Below are 22,515 nucleotides of genomic sequence, written 5' to 3'. Positions count from 1 at the left end.
TGAGATCATGACTTGAGCCAAAGTCAGACACGTAACTGACCGAGCCACCCAGACACCCTCCCTTCGTGTGTGAATTTTAGATAGCTTCACTGGACTGTAGTTTGGGTTGTCCTATGTTATTAGACATATATTACACAGGAAGACACTTTGAGAAGGGAAAAAACATTGTCTGCCAATCATGCATGATAAAATTTTGTTGCTTAGAGCAATATTGGCTTTTTCAATAGTTTCAGTGGATAAAAGACATTTTTGCATTTGAAATGGCTAAGAAACTGGGGGCACCAAATATATCGTATCCAGGAAAACTTTGAGATAGGGATTCGGGTTTCCTGTAAATCCCATGCAGCCTTCTGATCTCTGCTAGAAATACTGTCAGAAGTCAGAACGACAAAAGCATGCTTTCTCAAAATCGGGCCACATGTCTCTTGACATGGAGCCATCACATGGAGCTTAAGAAAAGTCACTGACACATGCATGATTCACTGCCTTTCTTTTCTGGTTCTGCTAAGATTTCTGAGGGACAGCAGTTTATGTCTCTGCCCTGATGGGTTGTTTTGTGCCTTCCCTGGGGACAAATACCCACCCAGTGAGGACGCTGCTGTTGCTATTTAGTAGTGGTTTTCAGGCCCCTATCTTCAGATCAAGTATAAAGCTAGACACATAAGATGTCTATTTGAAAGTCAACAATATCAAGTGATTTTTTCCAGAAACACAGGTGCTACAGAGGTGATGGCAAATCGTAGTTTTGTTATTGTAATTTCAGACTTCATGTGAATTGTCTGTCTTTTATTGGGGTGAAAGATTCTCAGTGGCATCTATAGTTTACTCATTTATAATAGGGCCTTGAATTTACATAGCATTACAGTAACCAAGAATGGCACATGACATCCAGACTGAGAATCTGTGGGCACTTTATCTTTAAGAATGGCAACATCGGTTGGGGCGCCTGGGTGGCTCAGTTGGTTAACTGTCTGACTTCAGCTCGGGTCATGATGTCGCAGTTCGTGGGTTCGAGCCCCATGTCGTGGTCTGTGCTGACAGGTTGGAGCCTGGATCCTGCTTCAGATTCTGTCTGCCTCTCTTCCTCTCCCGGCTTGAGTCTCTCTCTCAAAAATAAATAAACACTAAAAAAAATTTTTTTAGAAGAATGGCAATATTGGGGCACCTGAGTGGCTCAGTCAGTTGAGCATCTGACTCCTAATTTCGGTGCAGGTCACGATCTTACGTTTAGTGGGATCAAGTCCCACATTGGGCTCTGCATTGATAGTGCGGAGGCTGCTTGTGATTCTCTCTCTCCCTCCCTTCTCTACCCTTCCCTGGCTTGCGTGTGTGCTTTCTCTAAATAAATAAATAAATAAATAAATAAATAAATAAATAAAATTTTTAAAAAAGAACAGCAATATTAAGATAATGGACTCACTTTTTCGATGCAGTCTAAAGACTGAAGATTATACTGCCTAATAAAAAAAGAAATAATGTGCATAGTAATTTTTAAGAACATCGAGAAATAACAAATTATCCCTGGAATATTCCTGTGTCTGTAACTACCATGTTAAATTTGATCAGCAGGGGACCAAAAAGGTCCTTTCCTCACAAGTATTCTTGGTTTTTTTATTAACATGGCCAAAAAAAAGAAAAAAGAAAAAAGACTCTAAGTGTTGTCACAGAGCTTTGCTATAGACTGGAACGAACGTGTTTCCAGGAAGGAGGCAGTATCCTGCAGGGCACAGTGTTGACCCGAGGGAGAGCCGAAAGGGTTCAGGGCAGGGTGAAGTAAAGGAAGGGCACACACGGAGTCACTTGGGGCCCCATAAAACACCACGTGGCTCCCGGGCCGGAAAAGCCCTTGTGTGTTGTGTTACCATCTGTTGAAAGAAACGTGTCTGCGCATATCCCAATGACTGCCGTGGGATTTTGTTTTGTTTTGTTTTGTTTTGACTAAAGCGTGGGCTTCCTTATTTGGGACATCATACCATGTCGTAGACTCACATTCTTTTTCAGTCCCACCTCTCCTTTTTTTTTTTTTCCCTAAATCACTCTTATAAGTCCAGTCCATTGAGGTTGGAAATTATGAATGGCGGTCCTGATTGTTACTTTCTCTTCACAGCTCGGCTGACGGGTAAAGCAATTTAATTTTAAATCCCTTGCTTGCAGAGTAAGATTGGCAAATATACTTTCAGAATACATCCAGAGTGCAACCCTTTTACTTCCTGCCACAACTATTGCTCTGGCCCAAGGCACTGTCCTGCCCCACCTGGCTTAGGGAAGTGGACCCCCAGAAGGCCTCACGGCTGCTGAGACCCACCAGACAGAGCGTGTCTGATGAAACCAAAGTCAGAGGCCATTCCCTTGCTTAGAATCCCCCAGTGGCTCGCGAGATGTGTCCTTCTTGAAAACAGGCTCATTCTGTCCGTAGCACAGTCTGCGAGGCACTGGGCAAGGCAGTTTATAGATGCAGTGGCTCACAAAGTTTTCTGATCCTGTGCCCTCATCACCTCTCCAAGCCTCTTTCACATTCCTTGGCTTCTAGCAGCCCCCACCTCCAGGAACCTGAGCACTCTTTCCCCTTGACCCCAGCTCCTGCAGATCTTTCCTCAACTTTCCTCAACCTTAACACCACGGTCTTCCTATCTACCCCATTTGATATCACCACCTTCCCAATATTCCCTACCTCCCCTAATAGACTGTCTTTTAGAGAAGTTTTCAGTTCAGAGCAAACTGAAGCAGAAAATACAGAGAGTTCCTGTACATTCCTGTTGCCATACGCACAGCCTTCCCGCCATCAGTGTCCCCTACTCGTGTGGTGTGTGTGTTATTGTCCATGAACCTAAGGGACCCATCATCATCACCCAGAGCCTATAGTTTACACTGGCCTCACTCTTGGACTGAACATTCTGTGGATTTTTAAACTTTTTAATGTTTATTTTTGAGAGAGAGAGAGGCAAGTGGGGGAGGGGCAGACAGAGAGAGGGAGAGACAGAATCCAAAGCAGGTTCCAGGCTCTGAGCTCTCAGCACAGAGCCTGACGTGGGGCTCAAACTCACGAGCATTGAGATCCTGACCTGAGCCCAAGCTGGACGTTTAACCGACTGAGCCACCCAAGTGCCCTGAACATTCTGTGGATTTGGACAAATGTGAAATGACCTGGATCCCACACTGTAGTGTCTTACAGAGTTGTCTCACTGCCCTAAAAATCCTCTCTTCTCTGGCCTTTGAACACCCCTCTTCTCCCCACTGACCGCTGGCAACCACTAATCTTTTCCCTGTCTCCATAGTTTTGCCTTTTCCAGGATGTCATCTAGTTGGAGAGATACAGTTATGTAGCCTTTCAGATCGGTTTCTTTCACTCAGGAATATGCCTTTAAGATTCCTCCCTGTCTTTTCATGCTTGATAGCTCGTTTCTTTTTAGCACTGAACAGTGCTTCTGGTTTTTGGTTTTTTCTTACTATCTAGTGGTCATCATCATCTCAATGCATTTTATTTGACTCATTTGTTTTTTGTCTGGAATTTCCACTTCCCCATGTCTAGTATAGCCCTAATTGGGGCGGGGGGGGGGTTCTATTTTGTTCTCTGCCATATCCCAGTGCCTAGAACAGTGCTAGTGTGCTAGATGCTAGATGCTCAAGAAATATATGTTGAATGGAAGAAAAAAGATATTTTCCAAAAGGTACAAAAGTGACTAAATGTATCTCCATTCATATGACACCACATAATATATAAAGTACGTTTCTGTCTACACGAAGGTCATAGCTAATGTCTTTCAAAGATGTTATCTAAAATGCTTGCTTAATCCAGACCCTGGGATGTAGTCAGACTTCTGCAGGTACTTGATTTCTATAAAAATGTGAGCTCTCTGAGAGCAGAGATCTATTTTGCCTCATTTGCCACTATATTCTGGGCACTGAGAATAATGCCTGGCACACAGTAGGTGTTCCAACGATATTTATTGGTTGGATAATCATTCTATCTCAACGTATTGGCTTTCTTATTTAATCATTTGTTTTATCTATCGAGTAGGTGGTTTTAGTGAACCAAAGAGATGTTTAATAATAGTTTATTTTTGGGGGCGCCTGGGTGGCGCAGTCGGTTAAGCGTCCGACTTCAGCCAGGTCACGATCTCACGGTCCGTGAATTCGAGCCCCGTGTCAGGCTCTGGGCTGATGGCTCGGAGCCTGGAGTCTGTTTCCGATTCTGTGTCTCCCTCTCTCTCTGCCCCTCCCCTGTTCATGCTCTGTCTCTCTCTGTCCCAAAAATAAATAAAAAACGTTGAAAAAAAAATTTTTTTTTTAAATAAAAAAATAAAAAAAAATAATAGTTTATTTTTGAAGTAATGACTTAAACACAACCGTAATTTGTTACGGTGTTTGGTCCAAACTCAAGGATGATTTACTGCTATCATCTGAAAAACTAATATTATTTCATCTTTTCCATGGGTGTTACTAGTCTGTTGGTTAAAGCAATGTCAGGAGAAAAAAATGTTTATTTATGTGCACATGTTTTATGAATGTATCACATGCTAAGGGGTAACGACAGACAGATGAGCAAATGCTTCAATGGCTTTGGATTTTGAATGGCCAAAGACTATTCAATTTATTAAATTAAAGATAAAGCTAAGTAAAATAGTCCTTTTAGAAAATAGATGTTGGGAAGAAAAAAAAAAAGAAAATAGACGTTGAAAGTCTCCAGAAAGACATAAAATAGGAGGGTTATGTCCTCTTCTCCTGAACCAAAAAACAACTAAAACAAGAGAGTCTCTGTTCTGTTGAGGAAGTAGGGAAGGATCTACTTCATGAAGGAAAAAAAAATACAACATCTCTGTGGATGAATATAACATATGGTGAGTGAGGAAGTTCTTATAAACTTACCCATCATTGTTAACATCTGACACTGTGACTGTATATCCAAAATAAGATGCCATCTGTGAAGGGAAACCAGAAGATGACATAGTTTATGTTCAAAAATAATTTTTATAGTCCTCTCTCAATTTTCCCTGAAGGATGAATCTCATTGCAGCAGACTTTTGCAGTGCATTCAGAGTCCTGGACATGGACAGAGTCTTAAAGTCATTTAGTCTGATCCAACGCACAATTTCCCTCTCTCAGTACCTCTGACATCTGCTTGGACATCCTCTGCAGATGTTCAACAATCCACTCATTCAATCTGTGGACACAATTATTAGAATTTTCTTTGCAAAACTGGCCGCTCTGTGACTTCTAGTCCTTACTCCTATCTACTTCTGCAATCTTGAACCTCATAGAGTAAGTTTAATTCCACTTCCATATGAAATTTCATATGGAGATATTTGCAGCTGGTGCACCAGCGTCTTTCTTAGAGTTACCACATGTGATACCAAAGAAAAGATGATACCCCATGAATGCACAGCCAGGGGAAGCCTTAAGTAGGATTTACACTCTTTGCTTTGGGTTAAATCATTGAAATATAAAAGTGGCTTTAATTTCAAGGGAAATCATGTCTCAGTATCAATTCACATTGAGTTTATTGTCCACTAAGGTTTCTAAGTCTCTTCTGAGTATAAGCAGTGTGCCACAATCTCTCCACATTTTAGCTCTTAAGATGTTGTTTTTCCAGCTATGTTTTCAACATTTACTGTCTTTTCAGATTTGGCCCATCGTTTGAGCTTGTCAGGATTTTTTTTGTTTCCATATTTCGGCATCGAGTGCTTTAGCTGACTTAGTCTCGCATAATCTACTAATTTAATTAAATTAGTCTACATTCCACGAGAAAGGGTGCTCCACAGAGGGCAGACTTTGGTCTGTGCTGTTCACTCTTCTGTCTGCGCTGCTTGACCACGGCCCAGCTCAGAGTAGGTGCCAGATACTCTTTGCAGAGGGACTAAATACATGGGTTAACAAGAGTCACTCAATAGTTAACGTCTCCTACCTCTTTTCTCCCCTCCAAACATACATGGTTGCTAGAGACTGAATGCTTGTGTGTCTCCCTTCCCCCCCCCCCAAAATCAAATATTGACCCTAACCCCCAATATGATGGTATTAGGAGGTGAGGCCTTTGAGAAGTGATGAGATTATAAGGGTGGGGCCCTCATGATGGGGTTAGTGCCCTTATAAAAGAGACCCCAGAGAGCTCTGAAGCCCTCCTTACACCATCTGAGGACATAAGACTATGGCCATGTATATGAATCAGGAAGCCAGCTCTCACCAGATACTGAATCTGCCTACCCCTTGATCCCAGGCTTCCCAGTCTTCCAGAACTGTGAGACATAAACATTTGGTTTTTTTAGCCACCCAATCTGTGGCATTTTTATAATAGTATTCTAAGGACTAAGATACAGGTGCCAGGTGCAAAAGGCTCTTGGCAGAGGGAACAAATGCACGAGATAACTGTGTAGTAACTCAGTTCTCCCACCTCACTTCTCTATTCCAACCATCTACAGTGAAATTCTTACTCCTAGTGTGGCACTGTGTGGCCTTCGCTCAGAGGAATTTCATCCCTCACGCACTGAATTCTGAAGTTCAAGACTGAACAGCTAGATGGTATGGAGGGCACGAAGTTATAGACAGGCCAAATTTAATAATATTTAAAGACCTTCTAATGATAAAAATGTGAAACAGAGCTGGGCAAAAGAGAAATCTTGCCACATTTTCAATAAACCATTAAATATCATCACTTGAGAATAGTTAAAAAGTTGTAAGTTCATCCAGGTTCACTATTGTCCCAGCCTTCCGTCTCCATATTTACCATAACAGTGCATGAGAGACATTGCCAAACACTTTGTTGAAAACTGCGGAGTAATGGATAGACTAAAGCCCCAATTTGGGGGGAGAATACAAAAAATGTGCCATGCTCATTAAAAAACTCTTATCAATCAAAATTGCTTGACAATGACATTACTGCAAATCTGTATCTCTAGCTAAGAGGGGAGCATCTAAGGATCTTCAACCATGATCCAGGAGGCCAAGATGTAACTTGGCCAGACTCTAATGTGAGGCTTCCTAGAAATTCAGCAGTGTGGGTTTCTGGTTATGGGTTGCCCAGAGAAACTGATTCAACTCATGATGGCTCCCTTAACCGTATCACATTCGTTGTTTAAAGAAATGTGCCAAATTTCCACAGGTCACAGTACCCAGGAAACCTCAGGGTGGTGAATGAAGTATGACCTCAGAGAATGACAGGCAATTAAGCTTTTCTTAATAAGACCTCGGCCAGTAACAGTGGGTGAGGAGTGATATCTGGCCCCTGGAAGGAAGGGACCAGAACCAGGTAGCTTGTGAACCCCCACATAATGTTGCTTTGGGTGGAAGGCTCCAGTCACAGTGAGGAAGAGAGACAGAGTACAAGCTCATTGATTCCGACTGATACAGTGAGACCTAGGAGAAACCTTTGTCTTCTCAGAGGGAAGGCATATACCTGGAACTCACCACCAAGCACGCTCCATACAGGACCAGAACATAACAGGATTGCTCTCAGATCTTAGCAGTTAGCGACATTACAACAGGAGAGCTGGGATCCTGTCTGTCAGAGGCATGGTTATATTCCCAGGGCCCGCAACAGTTCCTAGCACATAGTAGGTACTCAGTAAACATTTCTTTTATGAATGAATAAATGGTATGAACATTGCAATTTACTATGAGTACCGAATGACATTATTTGATATTAAAAGGTCTTCACCTGTTCACCAGTGAAATTCTGAATAAAAGTCATATCTGTAGAGTTAATGATTGAAACCTGAAATCATAAAAATAAGATAGGTTATATCATTTGACAGAATTGGAGAAAAAAAACCCACATTTTAAATTATAACTTAAATTATTTTTAAATTTAGGGGAAGAGTGGTAAACAGTTAATGCTATGTAAAAAAAAATGCAATCCCATAAGAATGAGCTTTAAAAAATCCAACTGAACTTTTATTTACGGTTAAGTCTCTGACATTCTCAGATAAAATGCATGCTTACTAATCTGAAAAGGGAAAACAGAAATTGAATTCAACTGAATGCTCACAGCAATTAACCTGCTGGCCAGTTAATTCACCTAATTATGATTTTTATCCAAATTCATTTGTGTTTATGTTATGAAAAATTGATGATTATGGCTCTTTGCAAAAAAAAAAAAAAAAAAAAAGAAAGGTTAAAATTACAAATGCTATCCAGATAGCAAAAATATTACTTTTAATTCTCTTCAGATATTACATTTACTAGAGTTTTAAAATAATAAACATTATTTAAAATATAACCTTTTCTGGTCACAAGGTGTCTTGATTTTCTCTTCCGACTTTTGTGGTAACTAGCTATAATGGGTTTGAATAGTGTCCCTCCAAAATTCACAACACCCAGAGTTTCATAAGGTGACCTTATTTGGAAATAGGGTCTTTGCAGGTGAAACAGGTTCAGGAAATTGAGATGAAGTCATCCCAGATTTCGGGTGGGCCCTATGTCCAGTGACAGATGTCCTCTTGAGAAAAGGGGAGGACACACAGACACAGCTGGAGGATGGCCGTATGAGGCCAGGGTCGGAGACTGAAATCGTGCTGACATACACCGAAACCAGGTAGCGGCCACCTCAAGCCAGAATAGGTAAGAAAGAGCTGCTAGATGCAGGAAGCGTGACCCTGCCTGACGCTTTGATTCCAGACTCTGGTCTCGTGACCTGTGAGAAAATAAATCCATGTTGTTGCAAGCCACCCAGTTTGTGGTGTTTTGTTCTGTCAGTCTTGGGAAACTAACACACTAGTGCAATAGTGATCGATTTTCTTATTTCTGTCGTATGAGCCATATGAAAATGCTCAGCCTGTCAGCGACAGTGTCTTCTGCAGTTTGTCCTAGATTATGCACAAGGATCATGCTGGCTTCATGGGTGGGGACCTGTGCTCTGGTCCCCATGTTCCAATGGGCCCCACCCTTGGTTTAATGCCCAGCTGGTGCTCTCCTGAAATTCTTAATAATTTGAACAAAGGACCCTGCATTATCATTTTGCACTGGGTCCCACAAACTATGTAGTACATCCTGTACATAGATCAGGAAAAAAATATCTAGCCTCACTTGTTTTTCTTCCTTTTTAGTAAGCAAGCAAGCAAGCAAGCAAGCAAGCATGGATCTGTAGGGGCTCACGATTAAAAGACATGGTAAGCCACTTAAAAGTTGAATGGAAGAGGGGCGCCTGGGTGGCTCAGTCGGTTGGGCGTCCGACTTCAGCTCAGGTCATGATCTCACAGCTCGTGAGTTCGAGCCCCGCGTCAGGCTCTGTGCTGACAGCTCGGAGCCTGGAGCCTGCTCCGGATTCTGTGTCTCCCTCTCTCTCTCTACCTTCCTCTGCTCATGCTCTGTCTGTCTCTCTCTCAAAAATAAATAAACATAAGAAAAGTCGAATAAAAGGGAACATTTCTTTGCATGTAGAAGAAAATATTGTACGATGCATTCTTGGTACTCACATATCCAAAATTCTGTGCTCCTCTTGGAACTCCAGCAACCAGCTCTGGGGATAAAAATATTCATTTAGAAGGGGAATTACATATATTTTTAAGCCACCCAACAAATGAGTTAAAGAGAGTGCTTTTTACGTGAGTACCATCACTTGAGGAGCTAGAAGTGCGAGGTCACGGGTTTGCATTTTGCTTCTGCTACAGACCACGGAAAACAGAACAGAAGTCGTCCTGTGAGATTTCCTAGCCTTCACCACCGGTCTCCAATGTGTTTCTGCCTGCGTAGCAGAAGCCTGACTTCTCAGCTCTGCATGCGATTCGTAAGTTAAACCTCTGAGTCCAATTTCTCCGGCTTTCGCCGTGGTGACATCTTTTGTGCTAGTGTGAAAAGTACAGCTTCTGTCACCCTCACATGGCAAAACAAGTTCGGTTACCTAAAGAAGAGCCATCATAAATGATACGAGTCTGGCCGCCTTGCAAGTGTTTGTTGGCAGCAGAATTAGGGGGTGACCTGGCAGCTTAGGGTCCCCCAGAAAGGAAGCGTCGGTAACACAAACAGAAGAGGCAACTCTGGGGAAAAAAGTCCCTATAATTCATGGCACAGTGATCCGGCTCTAGATTCAGAAGACAGTGGTTCTATTCTTGGGTCTGCCATATACCTGGGATGAATCATTTGCCCCCGCTTTTTCTGGTCACCTGCAATAGTGTGGGAGTTGGGACTGGCTGGTTATCAAAGATCTTTCGGCTCTTGTCTCTACAAATCTAAACTATCCTTTGATTCATCGGGGTTAACCTTTTAGTTTAATTTAAATAGGAAGGGTCTGGAAGAGAATCCCCTTCTATTTAAATTCCCCTTCCCCTCACCTGCCGTGGAAGGTCTGGCACGAGTTCTGGCCTCAACTACATTGGATGTGCTGTGCTCTGGCAGAGTTGGGTGCTCATGCTGTTAGCGTGAACAATCAAAGAAGGTTCATTTGGGGATAGATGTTGGACTTTTCAGCCGTCAATCCTCTCATTCAGTCAACAAACATTTATAGGCAAATGGAGTACAAAATAGTGAGCACATTGGACAAAAATCCCCTGCTCTCATGGAGCTCATGCTCTGGTTGGAAGAGACAGTCAATTTAAAAAACAAAGTTGAGGGGCGCCTGGGTGGCTCAGTCGGTTAAGCATCCGACTTCGGCTCAGGTCATGATCTCGCGGTCCGTGAGTTCAAGCCCCGCATCGGGCTCTGTGCTGACAGCTCAGAGCCTGGAGCCTGCTTCGGATTCTGTGTCTCCCTCTCTCTGACCATCCCCTGTTCATGCTCTGTCTCTCTCTGTCTCAAAAATAAAAATAAAACATTAAAAAAAAATTTAAAAAACAGAGTTGATGAAATGGCATATTTGAAGGGGGTGAGTATGGTGAGTGGAGAAAAACCGAACAGTAAAATGGTACAGGGGGAAATGGAGGTGGGATGAGAAAGGACTTAGGCCTTATTAGGGCACAACTGGCAGGAGAGGACTTGGCAAGAAAAAGACATTGGAGCCAAAAATGAAGAAAGTGGAGATGTAAATATTATGGTGGTATTGGAAAAGTATGTTCTAGTCAGAAGGTATGGCAACTGCAAAGGTCCTGAGGTAGAAGTGTGTCTGGAGTATTCAAAGAATAGTAAAGAGACCAGGGTGGCTGGAGGGGAGGGAGTGAGGAGGACAGGGGTAGGAAATGAGGTCAAAATCTTATGAATGGAGACTTTTAGGTCATTGTAAAGTCTTGGATTTCAGATTGAAGGAGTTGAAAAATCACTAGATCAAAGAAGTTACGTGATCTGACTTCTGTGTCTAAAGGACCACTTTGGTTGCTGAATTTAGAGCAGACTACAGGAGGGCAAGGGGGGAGAGAGAGAGAGAGAGACCAGGTAGGAGGCTACTGCAATAAAGTTGGGGGACTTGAATCTGAGTACAAGCTGTGCAGGAGGTGAGAAATGGTCAGATTCTGGTCATATTCTGAGCGTTTCGTTAGCAGGTCTACTCATAAATTGGATATGGATGGGGTGTGAGAGAAAGAGCACAGTACAAGGCTGACTTCCAAGGTATTTGGCTCAAGCAACTGAGAGGATGGTACACCGTGTTCTGGGGAGACGGTCAGAAGTTCGCTCGTGAGCACATTAAGTTTGAGAGAGCTACTCAAACAGAGATGTTGAGTACTGAACTGAGGTTCCAGATATTAGAACACATATCCTGGAATTCAGCGTCATCTGGAGAAATACCTGGAACCTGGAACTCAGTAGAAGCTGGAAAAACAATGAGACTGGATGAGGTTACCAAGAACTCAAAGAGGAAAGAAAGAATCCAACTGTTTAACCCGGGGACACCTCAATGATATGAGAGAAATTAAAGGGGAGTCAACAACAGAGAGGGAAGGGGGGAGGGAGAGGGAAGAGGGAGCTACAAGTGTCTGGGAAGCCAAGGGAAGAAATGAGGAGGGAATAATGAATTCTTTCAATGCTCATGATAATCAAAGAAGAGGAGGTACATAGAGGCCACTGGTTTGCTTGACAGGAGCCATTTCAGCTGAGTGGTGAGTTGAAGACGAGAAGGCAGTAGATACAGCAGACAGAGATACAGCACAGAAGAGTGACAGCTCTTTTGAAGCAGAGTCTATAGGTGCTTGCTGGAGGAGGGAGTGGAGTAACAAATTTACTTCTTAAGGTCAGAGAAGTATGTTTGTACAGTGGTGGGAATGATCCAAAGACAATCATGATGTGGGAATGGTTGGAGTCCCTTCTCTGAGTCACAAGAGGCAATGGGGTGTGGTGCAAAGTGGAGAGGTTAACTTTACCCAGGGGCATGGACTGCTCAACCATAGCAATGGGAGGGAAGGTGAAGCGTGTCCTTGAAGAATACAACTCGGTTCAGAATAACTGAGCTATCTGGACAGATTTCCAGGAAAGCTATCAGAACCGGTCGCACGGTACTCAGTTTTCAACAATATTTATTTGGCGTGAATTAAATTGGCATCTAACAATAAACCACCGTCAAATATAATGGAGTTGACTGATTCCAGGATCAGGCCTGTCAACCAGAGGAGTCTGAAGGGACTATCCCATTTGAGATGCACGACAACCACTACTAAGCCTTCCGCAAACCTTCAGAATTTCATTTAAAAGAAATCAACCATCACACTCAGTAACGTTGGAGTCTGTCAGCCCACGTAGTCATAGCACTTAGAAGTTATTAAAAGTCATGTGGGGGGCGCCTAGGTGGCTTGGTTGGTTAAGCGTCCGACTTCGGCTCAGGTCATGATCTCACAGGTTGTGAGTTCGAGCCCCGCATCAGGCTCTGTGCTGACAGCTCAGAGCCTGGAGCCTACTTCGGATTCTGTGTCTCCCTCTCTCTCTGCCCCTCCCCTGCTCATGCTCTCTCTCTTTCTCTCTCTCAATAATAAATAAATGCTAAAAATAAATAAATAAATAAATAAATAAATAAATAAATAGAATGGTTTGGAGTTTTAAGACAAGTTGGAACTATCACTCAACTACAAAAATTCAGTTGGGAGAGAAAATGAGTGACTTTTCTCAGATCCATTTCAATAACTCATAGGAAAACCTTCAAAGATCTCTTAATATCCCTGGCCTTGAAATACATGACCTGGGCATCAACCCCACCAGCAAGAAGCAAAAAGGAAGCTAGTGTTTATCGAATGTTTTCCACCCACTAAGACATTGTGCCACAAGCTTTATAATATTTCCATAATTTAACCTCTAAAAAGTAGGCATTCATACCCCTATGGACATGTGGAGAAAATAAGGCTTAGAAAGGTTCAGTCACTGTACATAGTTGGTGAGTAGTAAGACTCAAGAACTGAGAGCCACATCAATGTTTTTTCTACCACACCAAATGACTTTCCTAGGATTGGTTAGGCCATATCACTTTTTTGGTTTTAGCTCACCACGTTGGACTCTAAAACAAGAACCAAAGATCTTAACCTTTTTTGAGTCATGAACACACTTGGGAAATAGATGAAAGTTATGGATCTTCTCATTGGAAAAATTCATATATATATATAAAACCTTGCATATAATTTCTAGGGGTTCAAACCCTGTGAAGTCCATCCATCCCTGTACCACCCAGAATACAAGGATCCCATGTTAAGGGCTTCTAATCTACAGTACATCAAGTCACTCACTAGGTTTCAAAGAACTTCAACTCTTTCCAGTCTGCTTAAGTAAGTAGTGAACATGGGCAGTCTTGGGAGTTGGTGTGGTCTGATGAATGGATCCATTCTGACGAATGGATCACTCCCTGATAGTGCCTTTACTTTACATATCATTTAAAACTTGGATCCATCTTCTAGATATTTCTCTGATCTAATGGAAAACCACTATGATTTTCTACCATGCTTCCCTGTGATGTGCTGTCATGCACCCCTAATAATTTCCTTGGGTCAGGACTGAATTTTCTCCTGGGGAACTTTCCAACGGGAGTTTAATGCCATGTTTAAAATCATTTGGCATATTTTACAATTTCCTTTGCTAAATCACTGAGTGATTATCAGATTTGACTTTTCTAAGGTCCTAGGAATTTAATTTTATCTCTGATGGACTCTAACCCAAGAATTCTTTCTCATTATAGCTAATATGTAAGTAGTATTTGTTATGTATCAGTATTATACTGTTTTATGAATGTAGGATTAGCTCACTTAATCCTAAGAATCCTATGATATAGATGATACTATCATCTTCATTGTTATCATCATCAACACCATCATCCTCCTCCTCAGCATTATTACCATCATCATCATCACCAACATCGTCATCATTACCATCACCACTATCTCTCTGTTAGAAATAAAGAAATGGAGGCACTGAGAGGTTAGGTAACTAGGTCACAGACCTGGTAGATGGCAAAGTCAGGGTTGAAACCCAAGTGGTCTAGCTCCAAAGTCTATGCTTTTAACTACCACAACAGATTGTCTTTTAAAATCTTGAAGAAAAAAACGTATGGAAAGAGAGAGCTTTTAAGAATTAGCTTGTATTTAGGGGTGCCTGGGTGACTCAGTTGGTTAAGCATCCAACTTTGGCTCAGGTCATGATCTCATGGCTCATGAGTTTGAACGTCATGTTGGGCTCTGTGCTGACAGCTCAGAGCCTGGAGCCTGCTTCAGATCCTGTGTCTCCCTCTCTGCCCTTCCTCCACTTGTGCTCTGTCTCTCAAAACTGAATAAAGGTTTTTAAAAAAATTAAAAAAAAAAAGAACTGTCTTGTATTTAAAAGAAAAGTATTCTTTTTTTTTTTTTTTTAATTTTTTTTTTTTCAACGTTTTTAATTTATTTTTGGGACAGAGAGAGACAGAGCATGAACGGGGGAGGGGCAGAGAGAGAGGGAGACACAGAATCGGAAACAGGCTCCAGGCTCCGAGCCATCAGCCCAGAGCCTGATGCGGGGCTCGAAATCACGGACCGCGAGATCGTGACCTGGCTGAAGTCGGACGCTTAACCGACTGCGCCACCCAGGCGCCCCTAGAAAAGTATTCTTTTAAAGAAAAAAAAAAAAAAACCTCTGTGTTCAATCCCTACCTCACGGCATAAAGAATGTTTTATTCTCTGTGAATTTCTGCTTTGTAAATCTTTTTGAGATGAAGCAGTTAAAAGAGCTCTGGGGCACCTGGGTGGCTCAGCTGGTTGAGCGTCTGACTCTTGATTTCAGCTCAGGTCAAGATCCCAGGGTCATGGGATCAAGCCCTACATCGGGCTCCATGCTGAGCTTGGAGCCTGCTTAGGATTCTCTCTCTCTCTCCCTCTCTCTCTCTCTCTCTCTCTCTCTCCCCCTCTGCCCTTCTTCCCTGCTCGTTCTCTCTCTACAATAGAATACAATACAATAAGCTCTGATGATTTCCAGGGATGGCCCGCATTTCATTTACTCTTAATTCTTTGTGAATTCATTAAAACACCCTAGTGAAAAGCAGTTAAGGTTCATATGAAACAAGATGGAAATACTGATTGATTTATGATTCATTCATTCAATAAATATTACCAGTCTTGTATATGATAGGTATTGCCAGGGACTGAATGTTTGTGTACCCCCAAAATTCGTATGTTGAAACCTAACCCTTAATGTGATAGTCTTAGGAGACAGGGCCCCTGGGAGGTGATGAGTTCATGGGGCTTAGATTAGTTTTATGTTTAGAACTTTATCCTCCCACTTACTACAATTGTTTATCAGGTATTTTGTGCTCTCCATTTAATGCCTGTCAGCCCCACTGGGACTATAAACTCTGAGATTGAAGACCATCTGTTCACCTCTGTGTGTTCAACATTTAACACATAGCCTGGCACATAGCAGGTGCTCAAGAAAAACTGGAAGAATGAATGAATGGCAAAGTCCTTAGGTGGGAGAAAAATGAGATCATACAGGAGTTTACAGAAGGAAGTGAAAGAAGGAGATGACATTTGAAATTGTACTAAAAAAAAAAAAAAAAGTAGCATTTGACCTGTCGAAATTAGAGTAGCTACAGATTCAGGGGATGGAAACCAGGGATGGCAGCCATTATAAGGTATAGAGGACAGAGGTGAGGGGCATATATGAGAACAGGAGTTAATTCATTCTGTTATTTTGAGCTTGAGCATGTCCAAAGGGGAAAAGGAAATAATGTAGAGGTGTTGGGTTGGAGCCCGGGAGGGAGTTTAGTAGGGACACGTCCAATGTGAATGTCCAGAAATTAAAGATGGGGGATCTTGACTTTTCAAATTTGATCTGTCACTAATGGCATGGCTTTTGTGTAGGCCATTTTTTTAAGTTTATTTTTTTTTAATTTATTTTGAGAGAGCTATAGACAGCAAATGGGGGATGGGCAGAGAGAGAGGGAGACAATACCAAGCAGACTCCCCACTGTCAGCCCAGAGCCCAATGTGGGGCTCAGACTCACAAACTGTGAGATCATGAACTGAGCCAAAATCAAAGAGTTGGACACTTAACTGGCCGAACCACCCAGGCACCCCGCTGCGGGCCATTTAATCACCTGTATTTTTCTCATGCATAATATGGGATTATTGGACTTGTTTTTTATTGCTTAACTCAATTTTATAACGATTGCCATTCAGTATGATGAAGTTATTTAAGACTTAAAATGCTGTGCTGAAGTGTATTTGGTTTGTTTTTCTACATAATATTATCATACACATTCTGGGATTCCATTATTATACATCTGTGTAGCAAAGAAAATCACATTTATAACAGGGCTTTTCAGGTCCTTTTACCTTTCCCCGTGCTTTATAAATGACTTACATCCAATAATGTCTCTCACCTTGCTCAGAGTCTCCAGTGAATTCCCCAGCAGCAACTGAATATCCTGGGTTAAAGAAAAGGAAAACTAGTCACATGTTTGAAGGCTTTACAAATGAGCTTTATCTAGAAAAATGAAAGAACTGCCATAGTACTGCTTTGGTCAGAAATTTCAACAAATATTGTCACATAAAAGTTTAGGGTTCTGTAATGGGAAAAAACAGTGAAACGAATATGAACGCTTCCGTACTAAATCCTGGAAGCATAATCGGTCTGCTTCCTCTGAACATGGCAACACAATCAGATTGTGAGGAATACTTCATCATCCCCCTTAAAGAGTAAATGGTGGCCATTGTACCTGAAGGTCGCTGATTCATCGGGATCAGACATGATACTCAGAAAGTATCTTTTGTGCTCAACATTTGCTATTTCTGATCGCCAAGAAGGTATATTTCCTAATTTCTTTAATGATGGTTTTCCACAAATGTCACTTAGCTCTAAAGTGAGGTGAGGTGAAAAACATAACTGCATTTTGCTTCATTTATCAAGCAATCAAAATGCCTACAGGATACTAAAGGTGGGAAACAACCGCAGCACATTGACATTGTATGGTTTCCGCATAATACGTTTTGACAACATTCTAGCAACTGGAAGGTCTTTTGTTGTTGCTGTAAAAGCTGGAAAGGACGGCCAACATGTTGTCCCTATAGCACTGGGCAGCCCCACTAATTCATAGTCTCTACAACTGGCAAGATATTTTATGTGCAAGACACTTTTACAGTTAGTGTTTGATTGCATAACTGGATACTGTAGCCTAAATCAAAACATAGAAAGTAACCATTGAAATTCCCCCCATTAAATAAGAAATTGACTTTGGGGCTGAGGCCAATGTTTTATTGTGTGAAAGTCATATCCTTCTAGAGTAATTTATTGAAATTTTTAAAATAAAAAATGGTTGCTGAATTTGAAGCGAAAGTCTGTTACACACAGCCTATAAAATAGGCTGAACCAAAAGAAAAGACTTACATGCCATGGCTGAATAAAAGGAAAGTCCATTCTAAGCTAGTAAGAAAAGAAAATTTGTACAAGCTGCCAAAGAACAGCGGATAAGTGAGGAATAAAGTTTGCACCTACATTTAATAAGTTTGCCTTTTGAGAAACAACAAATGTGCTAAATAATGAATCTCACCAAGGTAACTGTCATCATAGGAAGCTGGAGCCACGTCTGTCTGTTTCTCTCGAGCCAATTTCCTTAGGATATCCTTGAACGAGTAATTCGCGATGATATCTGCAATACTGGCAGTGATCACCTGACCTGTGTCCAAACAAATTGATGCATTAGCTGAATGAATGCAAGAGGCAGGCCCTCTCTGAGCAGACACAGAACATCTGAAAAACACATACTCCCTTGAAAACAATAATGGAATTGCTTGCATTTTTGAAGATGAATTTTCCCACCTGCCACTAGAACTTCAGGTAAAGTTGGTTATGGCTGGGTAGAGCCTTCCATTCTGACAGAAGAACCAAAGATCACTACATAACATTATCTGTCTTCCTGCTGCCTTCACAATACATACTCCCTCTACCTCCAAATGATAAAAATATCTCAGTAAAGATACCTCTAGGCAAAATTTATGGATTAAAATTTTAATCTGGAACATTGCAGATAGAAGAAACATCATCTAACTTGGAGATCATCTGGCCAAATATAACCTCATACAGGTGGGGAAACTGAGGTGCAAAGAGCATGAATGCATCCTCTAAGGTCATGTGGTTTTGCTATTACGGTGTCTGGCGTTACAAACAAGGTCTCCTTTGGCATTCTATTAAGACTTTTTGTAGTCTCACAAAATACAGATTAAATCTAAATACTTATTCAATAAATAGATTATGAAATCTATCACTTATGTTAAAGGAAGGAAAGGGGCTCCTGGGTGGCTCAGTTGGTTATGCGTCCAACTTCGGCTCAGGTCATGATCTCACAGTTTGTGAGTCTGAGCCCCACATCGGGCTCTGTGCTGACAACTCAGAGCCTGCAGCCTGCTTCAGATTCTGTGCCTCCCTCTCTCTCTGCCTGTCCTCCACTTGTGCTCTGTCTCTCTCTCTCTCAAAATAAATAAAATGTTAAAAAAAAAAAAAGGAAGGAATTACATAATTTTTGAGCCATTTATTTTTTTATGGTAAAATGTATACAGAGAGCATAAAATTATGACAACAGGAGGCAGTGAGGTCCCACGAGATCCAGAATTTTAGCAAAAAAAAAAAAAAAAAAAAAAAAGGAATCCAAGGCTGGCAACAATGATAGGGTAAGAACTTTGGCTAATATCTCCCAAATGAAGTCACTATTAAAAGTCTTGAAATATGATTGTATTTGGGGTGGTCAAATATCCAAAAGATAGCCAGCCATTTTCCACAATTTCCATGCATTCTCATATTTATGATGGATATCTAAGGGAAAAGTGTGATCTCATTCTTTTTGGGAGAAAACTGGAGATATGCTTTTAAGAAACTTACATTTAACAGTAATTTTAAAGCCAAATGATTCTTTGGGACTTCACTGATAATTCATAGTCTTTCTGTTTGAAGTCCAAAAGGAAGAAAACTATCAAATCTGGCCATAAATATTTCCCAATGACTCTGCCTGAAATGACTGTTCTGATATTAAGACAACGATATTCACACATGTACATCTGAACAATGTCTGTAGAATTTGCCAATTTTCTCTGGGTTAAGGCTAAATCCCCCCTTTCCTCCTCCTACATACACACTGCCTTTGCTTTTTTCCTTTAGTTGCTTCTAAAAACATTATAACCTTAAGCCTAAAACGATTTTTACATTACCTATTACAGACAATGCTTCTATATCTCCTTGGTATGGCTACTTTTCAGCAAATCATCTGTATCAGGTATTTTTTTTTAACTTAAGGAAAGAAAAGAATTCTCTGAGTGAATTAGAAGCAAATCTTTTAAACACACACTTTTTATTTCATAACCACCTAGTCCATAAATTATATTGTTTTTCAATCTGCAAAATAATTTTTAAGACTGAAATGTTAATTATTTGATATTCATAGTTGTACATGTATGAATTAAGCTTAACAGCTATTTCACATACCATTTTATCATAAACCCATATCCTGGATCTCTTCTTGGCTTTTTAAAAAGTATCTGTAGTTTTATATTATTATACTTTTTTATTTTCACTACAGCGTAGTTAACATATAGTGTCATATAATTTCAGGTATATGATACAGTGATTCTACAATTCTATACATCGCACAGTACTTGTCAAAATAAGTGTACTCTTAGTCCCCTTCGCCTAGTTCACCCATTCCCCCTCCCACCTCCCAACTGGTAACCATCAGTTTGCTCTCTATAGTTAAGAGTCTGTGTTTTAGTTTGTCTTTTTTTTAACTTGTTCATTTGTTTTGTTTCTTAAATTCCATATATGAGTGTCATCATATGGCATTTGTCTTTCTCTGACTTATTTCGCTTAGCCTAAGTGAAATATGATTAGACCCTACAGATCTATCCATGGAGTTGTAAATGACAAGATTTCATTCTTTTTTATGGTGAGTAATAGTTCGTTGTGTATATACCACTTCTTTATCCCTTCATCTATTGTTACACAGCTGGGCTGCTTACAGAATTCAGCTGTTGTAAATAACGCTGTAATAAACACAGAGGTGCATACATCTTTTTGATTAGTGTTTTCGTATTCTTTGGTAAATATCCAGGAGTGAAATTATGGGATCATTAGGGTAATTCTATTTTTAATTTTTAGAGGAAGCCTCCACAGTGGCTACACCAGTTTGCATTCCCATCAACAGGGCACGAAGGTTCCTTTTTCTCCAAAGAAAGGATTGAGAATCAACACTTGTTGGTTCTTGTGTTTTTGATTTTAGCTATTTTGACTGGTGTGAGGTGATATCTTATTGTGGTTTAATTTGCATTTCCCTGATGATGAGTGACATTGAGCATCTTTTCATGTGTCTGTTGGCTATCTGGATGTCTTCTTTGGAGAAATGTCTATTCAGGTCTTTTGCCCATTTTTAATTAGATTATTTGTTTTTTGGTATTGAGTTGTAGAAGTTTATATATATATTTTGGATACTAACACTTTATTACACATATAACTTGCAAATATCTTCTCCCATTCAGTATGTTGTCTTTTAGTTTTGTTGATTGTTTCTTTTGCTGTGCAGAAGCCTTTTATTTTGATGTAGTCCCAATAGTTTATTTTTGTTTTTATTTCCCTTGCCTAGGAAACATATCTAGAAAAATGTTGATATGGCTGATGTCAGAGAAATGATGTCAGTGCTCTCTTCTAGGATTTTTATGGCTTCAGGTCTCACATTTAGGTCCTGGATCCATTTTGAGGTTATTTTTGTGTATGGTGTAAGATAATGTCCAGCTTCATTCTGGAGGAAATAAAAAATACATGAAGAAAAATGCATTCATTTTTCCAGCATTCATTCATTCATGTAACCTGTCCAGCTTTCTCAGCACCATTTGTTGAAGAAACTGTCTTTTCCCTTTTGGATATTCCTCCCTCCTTTGTCAAAGATCAACGGTCCATATAATCATGGGTTTATTTCTGGGCTCTCTATTCTGTTCTATTGATCTATATGTCTATTTTTATGCCAGTACCATACTGTTTTGATTACTGCAGATTTGTGGTATAACTTGAAATCTGGAATTGTGATACCTCCGATTTTGTTTTGCTTTTTCAAGATTGCTTTGGCTAATCAGGGTCTTTTGTGGTTCCATACCAATTTTAGAATTGTTTGTTCTAGTTCTGTGAAAAAAAAAATGCTGTTGGTATTTTGATAGAGATTGCATTAAATCTTTACATTGCTTTGGGTAATATGGACATTTTAACAATATTTGTTCTTCCAGTCCATGAGCATGGAACATCTTTCCATTTGTTTGTGTTGTCTTCAATTTATTTCATCAATGTTTTACAGTGTTCAGAGAACAGGACTTTCATCTCCTTGTTTAAGTTTATTCCTTGTTATTTTACTATTTCTGGTGCAATTGTAAATTGAATTGTTTTCTTAATTTCTCTTTCTGCTGCCTCATTATTATTGTGTAGAAATGCAGTGAATTTCTGTAAATTGATTTTGTATCCTGCAACCTTACTGAATTCACTTATAAGTTCTAGTAGTGTTTTGGTGGAGTCTTTAGGATTCTCTATATATAGTATCTTGTCATCTGCAAGGAATGACCGTTTTACTTCTTTCTTACTAATTTGGATGGTTTTATTTCTTTTTCCTGTCTGATTGCTGCAGCTAGGATTTCCAGCACTATGTTGAATAAAAGTGGTGAGAGTGGCCATCCTTGTCTTGTTCCTGAGCTTAGGGGAAAAATTCAGTTTCTCACCATTGAGTATGATGTTACCTGTGGATTTTTCATGTGTGGCCTTTATTATGTTGAGGTATAGTCTCTCTAAAACTACTTGGTATAGGGTTTTCACATGAATAGACATTGTACCTTATCAAATGCTTTTTTTGCATCTATTGAAATTATCATACGGTTTTTATCCTTTCTCTTACTGATGTGATGTATCATGTTGATTGATTTGTGAATACTAAATCACCCTTGCATACTGGGAATAATCTCGCTTGATTGCGGTGAATAATTTTTTAAATGTATTGTTGGATCTAGTTTGTTAATATTTTTATTGAGGACTTTTTCATCTATGTTCTTCAGAGATATTGGCCTGTTTACTCTTTTTGTTGTAGTGTCTTTATCTGCTTTTGGTTTCAGTGTATTGTTGTCCTCACAGAATGAATTTGGAAGCTTTCCTTCCTCTTCTATTTTGTGGAAAAGTTTGAGACTATGTATTCACTGTTCTTTA

The 22,515-nt window shown here is 40.3% G+C and overlaps 1 protein-coding gene across 1 annotated transcript in view; it reads right to left on the bottom strand.

The window, feature by feature from the left end:
- Positions 1-22,515, bottom strand: part of ITGA8 (integrin subunit alpha 8) — a 190,094-nt gene that overhangs the window by 124,222 nt on the left and 43,357 nt on the right. Inside the window, exons 7-11 of the mRNA XM_058681828.1 lie at positions 17,846-17,971; positions 16,679-16,723; positions 9,405-9,448; positions 7,649-7,705; positions 4,867-4,919 (exon numbers count right to left, since the gene is read on the bottom strand). Coding sequence (XP_058537811.1) covers positions 4,867-4,919; positions 7,649-7,705; positions 9,405-9,448; positions 16,679-16,723; positions 17,846-17,971 — 325 coding nt within the window. The remainder of the gene's footprint in view (positions 1-4,866; positions 4,920-7,648; positions 7,706-9,404; positions 9,449-16,678; positions 16,724-17,845; positions 17,972-22,515) is intronic.

This window comes from Neofelis nebulosa, chromosome 8, assembly GCF_028018385.1.
Source record: "Neofelis nebulosa isolate mNeoNeb1 chromosome 8, mNeoNeb1.pri, whole genome shotgun sequence".
Lineage (NCBI taxonomy): Eukaryota > Metazoa > Chordata > Mammalia > Carnivora > Felidae > Neofelis > Neofelis nebulosa.
Note: the sequence above shows the minus strand (reverse complement) of the source record. Positions and strands in the feature narration are given on the sequence as shown.